We start from the raw sequence: 11,592 nt of genomic DNA, 5'->3' as shown, positions 1-11,592 counted from the left end.
TACCTAGAGACCCTTCCATGGGGAGATGATGCAGGTCCTGTGAGGATGGCGAGAAGCCTGTAGGATGATAGAACTCTCTGGATTCAGTCAATATTGGCCAGGCACTTCAGCTTCTCTTGGAGGGACTCTGGGGGATCAAAGTGCATCATCGGGAGCTTTTGGTAAGGGAAAGTAATAGAGCCCAGTTCTGATTGAATTTACACATGTAAATCGGAAGTGACAGTGACATAGCTGAAGTCACTGTTATTGAATTAAGAATCTGGCCCTTAGAACTTATCTCATCTACTGCAAAGCGGGAGTGGTATAATTTGCACTCTCAGTAGTGGAGAAACTAAACCAACATATGTAATGAGACAATGACACACGTCTATAAATAGCTTCAATCGACATTTTCACTATGCACTTCCCATGTGTTTTAACAAATCATGATACAATGGGCCACACTGAGAAGTGGAGGCCAGAAAAGGTCTGTGGGAAGGTCACAACTATAAAATCACACAGTGCTCAAGCAGGCTGCGGAATTCCCAGCCACAAGATATAAATGGGCCAAAAGCTTAGCAGGATTCAAAGAGGGACTGGATGTTTTTATGGGTAACCAGAAAATCCAATTACAGTAGTGAGGATTTTTTTAAAGTCTTGGAAAGTCTCTAAACCTTCCTGATTTATACCACAAAATATGTCTAACTAGTAGTCTCAGGAGGAAACTTTCCCTGGGAGCAGGTTATAGCTGCCTATTTCAGAGCTCCTTCCTCTGCAGCGTCTGGAACTGGCCACTGGATACTGGGTTAGATGGACTGCAGGTCTGATCCAGTCTGGCAATGCCTGTCTTCCTATCAGTGGTGTTAATCCAAGACTATATTTTTGCTGATCTTCTTTGAGCTCCTGGGAGGGTTTAGATTTGCACTGAGAGCAGAATGATGTCTCATTAAATATCATCTAATCTCCTGTTCTTTTTCCTTACAGGAAGGAAAGGTCAAAATTCATTGGCCCTTCCCAGTACATTATGTCAGCTGTCAATGACACCCAATTCACACATGCAGTGTTACTTCTCACAGGGATACCTGGGCAGGAAAACGTTTATCTTTGGATATCTGTCCCCTTCTGCTTCATGTATGTTATTTCGATAGTAGGAAATTCAGTCATTCTGTTCATTATAAAAATAGATTCAAGCCTCCATGAGCCCATGTACATTTTCCTTTCCATGTTGGGCGTCACAGACCTTGGCATATCGATAGCCACCATACCGACAATACTGGGCATGTACTTGTTTAACTGTAGGGAGATCAGCCTCAATGCCTGTTTTGCCCAGCTGTTCTTCATCCACTCGCTTCAATGCATTGAATCCTCTGTGCTCTTGTTGATGGCCTTTGACCGCTATGTTGCAATCTGTAACCCACTGAGATATGCTTCCATCTTAACCCTGCCGATAGCAGCCAAGATGGGACTGGTGTGTGTGCTAAGAGGTATGGCTGCAATGTTTCCACTCCCCTTTCTCCTGAAACGGTTCCAATACTGTCGAGCCAATGTCCTCTCCCATTCCTATTGCCTTCACCAGGAGGTCATGAAGATGGCTTGTTTGGATATAACAGTCAACAGCATCTATGGCTTGTTTATTACACTCGTAACAGTGGGTTTGGACTCACTGCTCATCCTCCTATCTTATGTGATGATCCTCAAAACAGCGCTAACTGTTGCATCCCATGCAGAGTGCCTCAGGGCCCTGAACACCTGCGTCTCTCACCTCTGTGCCGTCCTGATCTTCTACACACCAGAGATCGGCTTGTCTGTGATATACAAATTCGGGAAGAGCTCTTCTCACATGCCTCTGATTCTCCTGGGCTACGTCTCTCTGCTTGTTCCGCCCCTGATGAACCCAATCGTATATAGCGTGAAAAGCAAACACTTTTCGTGTTAGGATAATCCGGGTGTTTGTCAAGTGAAGAATCAGTTCATCACCCATCTCCAGGTACTGCCACCTTTTCCATCCTGGACCCTTCCCACTGAGATGACATGACATACTGATTACCACTCTATAGAGAGAGGTTCAGATGGGATCTAAGGCTTGGAACAATGGGAGAGTGGCTGTCCCCACTAGCTGGTGAGGGAGGGCAGGGCACTGGGGGAAGGAGACCAAGGCAGGCAGCAGCATTTACAAAGTGTCTGTTTTCACGGAGAGCCAGGGGACTGGTGGGATGTTGGCCCATAAAGAGCCTTGTCAGTGGCTGCTCCGACCTCAGAATTTCTGTTGATACAATCAATAAAAAGAAGGGATGTGGTTGTTGTTTCCCATTACACCTGGCCTGTCACTGTTCTGTCTCTGGTTAAACATCCATGGGCCAGGAAAAAAACCTGCAGATCTGTTCTGCAGTTGCAGTCCAGGCCCTTCCTTAGTGCTTTGGGTGCTGCGTGATCCATGGGGGCTGCACCAGTGGTGGATAGGGGCTATTCAAGGAGCACAGTCACCCACCATTTCCCTATACTCTTAGCCAGTTGCTTGTGACTGAGTTGTTTCAGAGATATGATTAACACAGGGGATCCAGGAAAAGCCATTCAGGCAACACCTCCTCCCCCCGTTGACAGCTCTGCCCGCAGCACACCTGCTGAGCTCACTCCCAACCAAGGCAGGGCAGTGTGTAACTGAGGGTCTGAAGCACAGGAACCCTAGGAAGAGACTCAGGTCCATATTTCCTTCTCCTCCCCTCAGTTTGTGCTGCCCCAACTGCTTCTAAAGGGGTGGAAACGGTCCTCAGCCCCTTCACAGAGGCACAGCTAGCTCCTATCCCAGCCCTGCCTGTTCAATGTAGGGTGACCACCTAGTCAAGAGACAAAAACTGGATACTGCAGAAGCCACTTTCCCTCTGTGATCCTGCCCCATCCCTTTTTCTTCCTCCTTGAGACCCTACACTCTGCTCCTCCTCTTCCCCTGAGGCCCCTCCCTCTGCCCCATCTCTTCCCTCAACACTAGTGTGACAGGTTCGGTCACAGAGATCCCCTTGGGACTGTCACCCGATGTGCTGAAATTACCCCTGAGCCAGTTTTCCCTGCCAGCTTGGGACCTCCAGAACCCTGCCTTGTTCAGCCAGACACACTAGCCTGCTGCAACGCAGACCCGGGGTCTGGGCCACGCTCCCAAAGCTGCAGGTTTTACCTGAAAACTACTTAGCAGGTTACCTGTCTCCACCACCCAGACACCCAGTTCCCAATGGGATCCAAACCCCAAATAAATCTGTTTTACTCTGTATAATGCTTATACAGGGTAAATTCATAAATTGTCCGTCCCCTATAACACTGATAGAGAGATATGCACAGCTGTTTGCTCCCCCGGGTATTAATCACTTACACTGGGTTTATTAATAAACAAAAGTGATTTTATTAAGTATAAAGAGTAGGATTTAAGTGGTTTCATGTAATAACAGACAGAACAAAGTAAGTCACAAAAGCAAAATAAAACAAATTTGCAAGTCTAAGCCTAATACTGATTACAGATAATATCTCACCCTCAAAAAATTTCCAATAAGCTTACTTTACAGACTGGACTCTTTCCTACTTTGGGCCCAATCATTTCCCCGGTACAGTCTTTCTTAGTTCCAGCACACATCTCAGGTGGTAAGCAGGGGTTTTCTCATGACTGGAAGACTCCTTTGTCCTGCTCCACCCCCTTTTATATCTTTGGCACAAGGCAGGAACCTTTTGTCTGTGCTTGTCCCCACCCCTGCCTCCTCCATGGAAAAGTACAAGGATTAAGATGGATCCCAGTTTCATGTGACATGTCTCTGAGACCTCTAGTCTCGATTCCTCCTGGGTTGGTCCTCATATACACAGGAATGTTTGCAAGTATACAGAGCCATTCACAGTTCATTGATTTCTGAAGCACCCTTAATGGCTTCCACTTAATATGTTTACATCAGGAGTGATATCTCATTCTCCTAACTCCAGACATAGAACTAATACATGCAAACAAATGGGATGAACACACTTAGTAGATTGCAAGCTTCCTAATGACACCATACAAGAGACCTTTTGCACAAAGCATATTCCAGTTACATCATATTCATATTCATAAGCATATTTTCATAAAACATATGGAGTGCAACATCACATCCTGCAATGTCACAACTACACCCTGTGCTCCTCTTCATTATCCAAGGCTGCAGCCCCACTCCAGGCTAGAAGGTAGAGCTGGACCATGGCAACAGCTGCCTAGGGAGCCAGAGCCACTGTGAGGAGCCCCAGACTCTCCACCCATGCTGGGCAGGGGGCTGGGAGGCCCAAGAGAAACCCTCAGCCTGTTTCCCCACCCACAGGATGCATCCCAGAGAAGATGGAGAATTGCAACTCCCCAAAGCGGCTTGGGCTGCAGCGCAGCTCTTACTATAGCCTGGCTTGGTGGAAGTAGAGGAGCAGGGGACGGACCTAGTGGGAAGAGATGGGGAGGTGGCAGGGCCTCATGAGAAAAGGAGGAGAGGGGGTGCGGCAAGTCTGAACCATGCTGACCCTAGGAAGCAGGGTGGCGGTGGGTTCTTGAGTAAAGGAGGAGGATGGGCCCAGTGGGTAGGAGACCTTGTGTTTTGGAGAAGACTGAATAAATGCGACCCCACAAAGGGGGTTCTTGTTTTAAGTACCCCAAGCTGAGAGTAAGTTATTTCAAGGACCTTAGATGGAAGGGCAGGGCACCTATAGGGCTACCTCAGGTCCCAACGGGGCTTTTGGGGTAAGCTGTTGTCTGCAGAGACTTGGCCAAAGTGTGCTCTATTCTTGGAAGCCATTACCACCAGGTGGAGATCAGCCCAGCATGCAGGGTGCTCTAAACCCCACTGAGGCAGGGGAGAACAGGCCAGAGAATCAAACCTCTGTAACTGGCTCCTTGCATCCCCACTCTCTGCAGCTCAGGGGTGAGCTTTGCTGACACAGCAGAGAATCCAGACAGGCCTGTCACCACTCAGATAGCTGGAAGCCTGGCCCTGTGGTTTGGGCATAGCTCTGTGACTCAAGAGAGCTGGGTTTGATTTCCTTCCCCTGTGTGACCATGGGAAAGCCATTGGCTGTCTCTGAGCTTCTGCACAGGTGAATAATAGCCCTTCCCTGCCTCACAGTAGTGGCGGGAGGATAAATAAATTCAAAGTGCTCTGAGATCCTAAGATTAAGGCTATGTCAGTGTTCCACAGAGCAATGTCCCTGCCATTTGTGTATGAAAGGTCTCTTACCACAGCCTCTCATGAAGCTGCCTTCTGGGAAGCCCTGTGACTCCAGCACCTTGGTATCTGTGGGAGATGTGGGGGAGTGACAAAGAGGGGTAGGTAGTGGTTTTATGAGGGAAGCGTTGGAGCATCATTGGGATGCTGGGAGTTTCAGCACAGTCACCGGATTGGTGTTTCCAAGCCATTGAAGTGTAATAGGTCTAACTGACAAGCAATGAAGGAAAGGATTTCTGAGGGGACGTTGGGTCTAACTGCCAAATAATGGAACAACAGCCATGGGGGTATCATCTTAGACATCCTGCTGGGAGAAAGCAGTCTGAGGGAAAAGGTCATCTCCACACCTTGGCTCAGTAACATGGAGAGGGCTGAGCACTATGGTGACTGGGCCCAGGCTCACACACGTTAAGTGAAGGCTACTTCCACAAGAAAGGAGCAAACAGATTGGAAGATCCTGTAACAATCCCGATTCTTCTTGGCCAGTGTCTACCCTTGTTGAGTGCCTGTCAGCATTCAGAGGAGCAACTTGTTCAAGTTGTATCCTAGATAACGATCCACTCAAGCCAATGATTCATAGAGTCGTAGAGTTTAAGGCCAGAAGGAGCCATTAGATCACCTGGTTCAGATGTTGTCAAACGGGGCTGTGGGCCAGGCTGGGATGTGTGTGGAAGTATTGAGGGGAGGAGTTAGAAGCTTTAGAGAAAAATCTTTCTGTGCACATTTTACCCACAGCAATGAATAACTAGCCAAGCTGATTCCTCCAGACTGATCCGGTCCTCAGACGGTGCTGTGGATTTGACTCTAAATGGCGCTGTGCATTTTGATGGATTTCTGTTAAGCTTGCACAACATGATAAAAAGTAGTTGCTGTCTGTACGTGGATCCATTTGCTAGGGTGCTGTGTGCACATTTCCTTGTAAACACCGCGGAGGAAGGAGAGCTCGGCAGGCAGTGGCATTTACAAAGTGATTGTGTTTGTGAAGAGCCAGTGGGATGCTGGCTCTAAAGAGCCATATTGCTGGCTGCTCAGACTTCAGAATTCCCGTTGACACCATTAATAAAGAGAAGGGACGTGGATGTCTGTTCCCTTGCACATGGCCTGTCCCTGCCCCATCTCTGGTTAACAGATCTACGGGCTGTGAAAAAAGTTGCACAGCTTTTCTGCAATTGCAGTCCTGGCTCCTCCTGAGCGCTCTGGGTGCTGCGTGATCCAGGGGGGCTGCAGCAGCCATGGACGGACACCCCCCTGCCCCTACACCCTCAGCAGTGTGCCTGTGACTGAGTCGTGTCAGAGACGTGACTAATGCAGGAGTCCCATGAGCGGCCATTCAGGCAGCCCCTGCCCCTGCATTGATGGCTGAGCACACCGCACACCTGGTAAGCCCAGAGCTGTGTGTGTGAGTGCACAGGAGTCCTGGAAAGAGACTCAGGCCCAGATTCTTTCCCCCTCGCCTCCCTTTGTACTGCCCCAGTAACCCAAAGGTTTGGAAATGACCTCAACTCCTCCCTCGAGGCCCGGCTCGTTCCTATGCCAGCTCAGCCCATTCGGAGTAGGATGACCACCTTTTCAAAAGACACATGGAGGAGCCTTGTCCCCCCTCAGTGGCACCACCCTGCCTCTCTTCTTCCACCTGAGGCCCCACCCCGTGCTCCTTCTCTTCCTCCATGGCCCCGACCCTACCCAGGCTGGAAGCTGGAGTCTTGTCGTGGCAAGAGATATCCAGAGAGTCCTGATGTTTCACTTCCCTGGGCAGGAGGGCGAGGGGACACGAGAGCATCCCCTAGTCCATGTTCCCACCCACCAGGACATGCCATACATTGAAGGTGGCGATTCCGGGGCTCCCCACAGTGACCTGAGGCCTGAGGTAAAGAGGAGGAAAAGGGGGAAGGGCCTCAGGAGAAGGGGAGGAACAGGGGGTGGCTGGATCTAAGGGGAAAATGAGCAGGGGATGTGGCAAGCCTGAACCAATGCAGACCCCAACAAGGAGGTCGTGGGGAACTCCTGAGTAAAGGAGGACGATGGAGCTGGAGGGTAGGAGAGGCACCTGAGTCACAGAGCAGTGCCCGGACCACAGGTCCAGCCTTCCAGCTATCTGAGTGGTGACAGTCCCGGCTGCATTCTCTTCTGTGCCAGAAGAGCTCCCCACTGTGCTACACAGAGCGGGGATGGCAAGGAGACAGTTACAGTGATTGATTCACTGGCCTGTTCTCCCCCCTGCATCAGGGGAGTTTAGAGCAGCCTGGGGGCTGGGCTGACCTCTGCCCAGTGGTAACGGCTTCCAAGAGCACAACCCACTCTGGCCACATCCCAGCAGATGGGTGTCACCCCAGAGTGCCCCCTTGGGGCCTGAGGTGGCCCTGTACATGCCCTGCCCTTCCCTCTAAGCTCCTTGCAATGACTTACTCTCAGCCTGGAATACTTGAAAGCCCCCTTTGTGGGGTCACATTAATTCAGTCTCCTCCAAAACACAGGCTCTCCTACCCTACAGCCCCATACTCCTCCTTTACTCAGGAGCCCTCCCACACCCACCCTGCTTGCTGGGGTCAGTGTTGTTTCAGGCTTGCCACACCCACTACCCCATCTCTTTTCCTGAGGCCCTACCCCATCTCTTATCAGAAGGCCCTTCCCCTTGTTCCTCCTCTTCCCCTGAGGCTCCAGCCCCCAGCCACATCAGAGCTAGACTGTGGTAAGAGCTGCTCCGGGAGCCCAGGCCCCCGTGGGGAGCCCCGGGCTCTCCACCTTTCCTGGATTTTAAGTTCTGGAGTGTGGGGACACAGGCTGGGGTCTTTCCTTCAGTCCCCCAGTGAACTGCCCAGGGCAGGTGGAGGGTTTTGACTTCTCAGAGTGGCTCTGGATCCTGGCAACTCTCACCATGTCACAGCTCTGGCTTCTGGTCTGGAGAGGGTGCGAAGCCTTCACCAGTGAGGAGGATCAGGGAGTGGGGTCTTGGGGGAAGAGATGGGGCGGGGGGAGGGGTCCTCGTGAGAAGAGGAAGAGTAGAGAGGCAGTGGGGACGGTGCTCCTGCATGTGTCTCGCTTTTGTCTTTTGAAAAGATGGTCACTCTACGCAGAATGGGCTGGGCTGGGATTGGAGCTAGAGGTGCCTCTGCGGGGGAGTTGAGGACCATTTCCAACCATTTTCAGTGCAGCACAAATGCATGGCGAGAAAAGGGAATCTGGGCCTGAGTCTCTTTCCAGGACTCATGTGTGTCAGACCCTCACTCACACACGCAGCTCTGCTCTGCCTCGGTGAGGAGGGGGCTCAGCACGTGTGTGGTGTGCAGAGCCATCAATGGGGCCGGGGGGCCTGAATAGCTTCTCCTGGGTCTCCTCCATGAATCATGCATCTGACACGACTCAATCACTAGCACCTGGCTGAGGAGGTAGGGGAAGGATGGGTGACCGTTCCCTTTCAATAGCCCCTGTCCACAGCTGGTGCAGTGCTCATGGATCACGCCGCACCCAGAGGGTTTGGGAATCACCAGGACGGTGGCTACAGAATAGCTCTGCAGCTTTTTTCATGGCCATTGGATATTTAACTAAAGACAACGGGACAGTGACAGGCCAGGTGTAATGGGAAACAACACAAACATCCCTTCTCTTTATTGAGTGTATCGACAGGAATTCTGAGATCAGAGCAGCCACCGATTCTTGCATCTGAAGAAGTGAGGTTCTTACCCACGAAAGCTTATGCTCCCAATACTTCTGTTAGTCTCAAAGGTGCCACAGGACCCTCTGTTGCTTTCTAGGTATGGAAGATGAATTTTTAAACCTGGTTCAAGCCTTACACAGCATTCCTGCTTATAGCATTGCTGCTTCATGTTTCCTTCTCTGAAAACAACAGACAAAGGGAAAGTTTCTTTCCCAATTTTAAAAAGTTTTAGCCTTCCCATTGGCATTTTTGGTCAGGTGTCCACTCCCTTTTCTTTTACCTGTGGGCTTGTTAACCCTTTACAGGTAAAGGAAGCAGAGAACAGACACCAAGAGGGATTTTACAGCTAACTGGCTGGATGGATGTTCATAAAAGGGAGCTACCCTCACTCCCCACTTCATTTATCACACGCCCCCCCAAATCACAGATGGTGCTGGCTATCCTGGTTCAGGTCGGGTCCATACTGGCTGGGATTTCTTCCTGGAGGTTTAGGAAACAGAGTTTATAAGTTACATGCAATGCTAATTTTACTAATAATTACATGAAGAACTAAACAGAACTTTTTACATTTGAAGGACTACAATGACTTAGAATGCAGCGACATTTTTATCCGGCTGATTCTGGGAAACCTTCCCAGGAGAGTGCATCAGCCACTTTGTTCGAGGCTCCTGAAATGTGTTGTATCTCAAAATCAAAGTATTGAAGAGCTAAACTGCACCGAAGATGTTTTTTGTTAGTCTCTTTGACTGTGTGAAGCCACTTCAGGTCTCAAGAGAGGTGGTGCGGCTGTGTGTGTGGGGGGAGGGGGTGGGCTCCATCCACGGGGGCTGTGGAGGCTCTGGGCATCTCCAGGATGGGGGGGGGGCTCAGCATTCTGGCTGGAGGGTGGGGTTTGCCTCGTGCAGAAGGAGTGAGGCCGGGGGGCTAGCCTCCCCAAAGGGTGCCTCCACCTGCTGCCCCTTTTCAAACCCATTAGGAAAAGGATAAATAATATGACAGAAATATATGAATCTCTAAATCTATGGTATGCCCACACCTTGAATACTTTGTGTAGTTCTGGTCGCCCTATCTCAGAAAAAGATATATTAGACTTGGAAAATGTACAGACAAGGGTGACAAAAATCTTTAGGGGTATGGAACAGCTTCCATATGAGGAGAGAAAAAGACTGGGAATTTTCAGCCTGGAAAAGAGATGACTCAGAGGGGATATGATAGAGGTTTATAAAATCATGAGTGATGTGGACGAATGAATCAGGAAGAACTATTTACCCCTTCACAGGGGTCACCCGTGAAGTTAATGAGCAGCAGATTTAAAAGAAACAAAAGGAAGTATTTCTTCACAAAATGCGCAGTCAGCCTGTGGAACTCATTGCTAGGTGATGTTGTGAAGGCCAAACGTATAACTGGGTCCAGGTAAGATCATGGAGGAGAAGTTCATCAGTGGCTATTAGCCAGGATACTGAGAGATGAAACCCCATGCTCTGGGTGTCTGTAAACCACTGACTGTCTGAGGATGGGAGCAGATGATGGAGGATGAAACATTCAATAATTGCGCTGTTCTGTTGATTGGCTCTGAAGCATCTTCACTAGCCACTGTCAGAAGACAAGATACGGGCTAGATGGACCATTGATTTGAATCCATATGGTCATTCTTATGTTCTTAACTTTTCCTCTGATGGGTGGTTTGATTCAGACAAGCCTTTTCGAGGGGCTACCTCTGTTATAGAGCTTGTGTAGCCACCATCCATGGTAGGGTGACAATACGTATATTTTCAATACGTAACTTTTTGGCCAGGACAGTCCCTTTTTTGAGTCCTGTCTCACACTTTTTTTTTCAAAAGGAGGCATTTGTCCTATTTGCTCTTGCTGACTTGATCAGTTGGCAACAGCAAACAGGACAAATGCCCACTTCTGTCAAAAAAGTGGGGAAATGGAGAGCAGAGGAATGTTCGGGGGAGGTGAGTGGCAATGCCAGCCACCCGCAAGGGATGAGGTAGAGGTGTGGGGGAGGAAACAGCCTCCTGAAACCTGAGGGGCCCCTACAGAGTTACAGCAATAGGCAACAGCATTTCATGGGAGTGGGAGGCTTAATGCGAGCATCTGGGGTCTCTTGTTTTCTCTTTGGGAATTATAGTCTCCCTAAGGGGCTACTCAGTGTGGGAGGCTGATGGAGGGCTACGTCCGCTTAGTGGCCTGGTCCTGTAGCATGAGGGACAGAGGCTCATGGTTTGAGCTGGAGCTGGGCTGGAAAATACACAACATTTTCACCCAAACGAAAATGTTTCCTTTGCATCCTTTTTTGGGTGAGTTTTCATAGAAAATAGATCATTTTTCTCTGAAAGTTCAGCTGCCATGATGCTGCCCAGCTGCAGCTGCCTGGATCCCGAAGAGAAAGTTGAGGCTTTTCATCTGCCTCTTCCTCATAACATAAATGAAGGTTGCACTGAGGGAGTCTATGGCTGAACTCTGGGTATGGAAAGGTCGAAACCACCCGACCAGTCTATGGTTGTGGTATTGTGCCCATCTGCTACTCTAACCAGCCCTCCCATCTCTGTGCAGCCCCCTCCATCCTGTACAATGCCCCTTCAGCAGTTCCTACGGGCAATGGCTACTGTGACAGGCCCTGGTAGCACATCTCTGATGAACCTGTGCTAGCAGGGAGCTGGAGACAGTCCCAGAGCAGTTGTGGAGGCACAGAGATTGGGGGTGGGGGGCTAGCTACCAGTGGATCACTGAGATCTGTGT

At 49.9% G+C, this 11,592-nt stretch overlaps 1 protein-coding gene across 1 annotated transcript; it reads left to right on the top strand.

The window, feature by feature from the left end:
• The first annotated feature begins 1,003 nt into the window (after positions 1 to 1,003).
• Positions 1,004 to 1,915, top strand: LOC128842874 (olfactory receptor 51G2-like). The gene has a single exon (XM_054039136.1). It carries the CDS (start codon positions 1,004 to 1,006, stop codon positions 1,913 to 1,915), a length of 912 nt encoding a protein of 303 aa, XP_053895111.1.
• Positions 1,916 to 11,592: the final 9,677 nt, after the last annotated feature.

The sequence above is a fragment of the Malaclemys terrapin genome, chromosome 1 (assembly GCF_027887155.1).
Source record: "Malaclemys terrapin pileata isolate rMalTer1 chromosome 1, rMalTer1.hap1, whole genome shotgun sequence".
NCBI classification, from domain to species: Eukaryota; Metazoa; Chordata; order Testudines; family Emydidae; genus Malaclemys; species Malaclemys terrapin.
This window is presented reverse-complemented; position numbering and strand designations above follow the sequence as displayed.

Bases quoted from the DNA above. Each gene is read 5' to 3' on its own strand.
- LOC128842874 (XM_054039136.1), top strand. From the start codon at position 1,004: ATGTCAGCTGTCAATGACACCCAATTCACACATGCAGTGTTACTTCTC.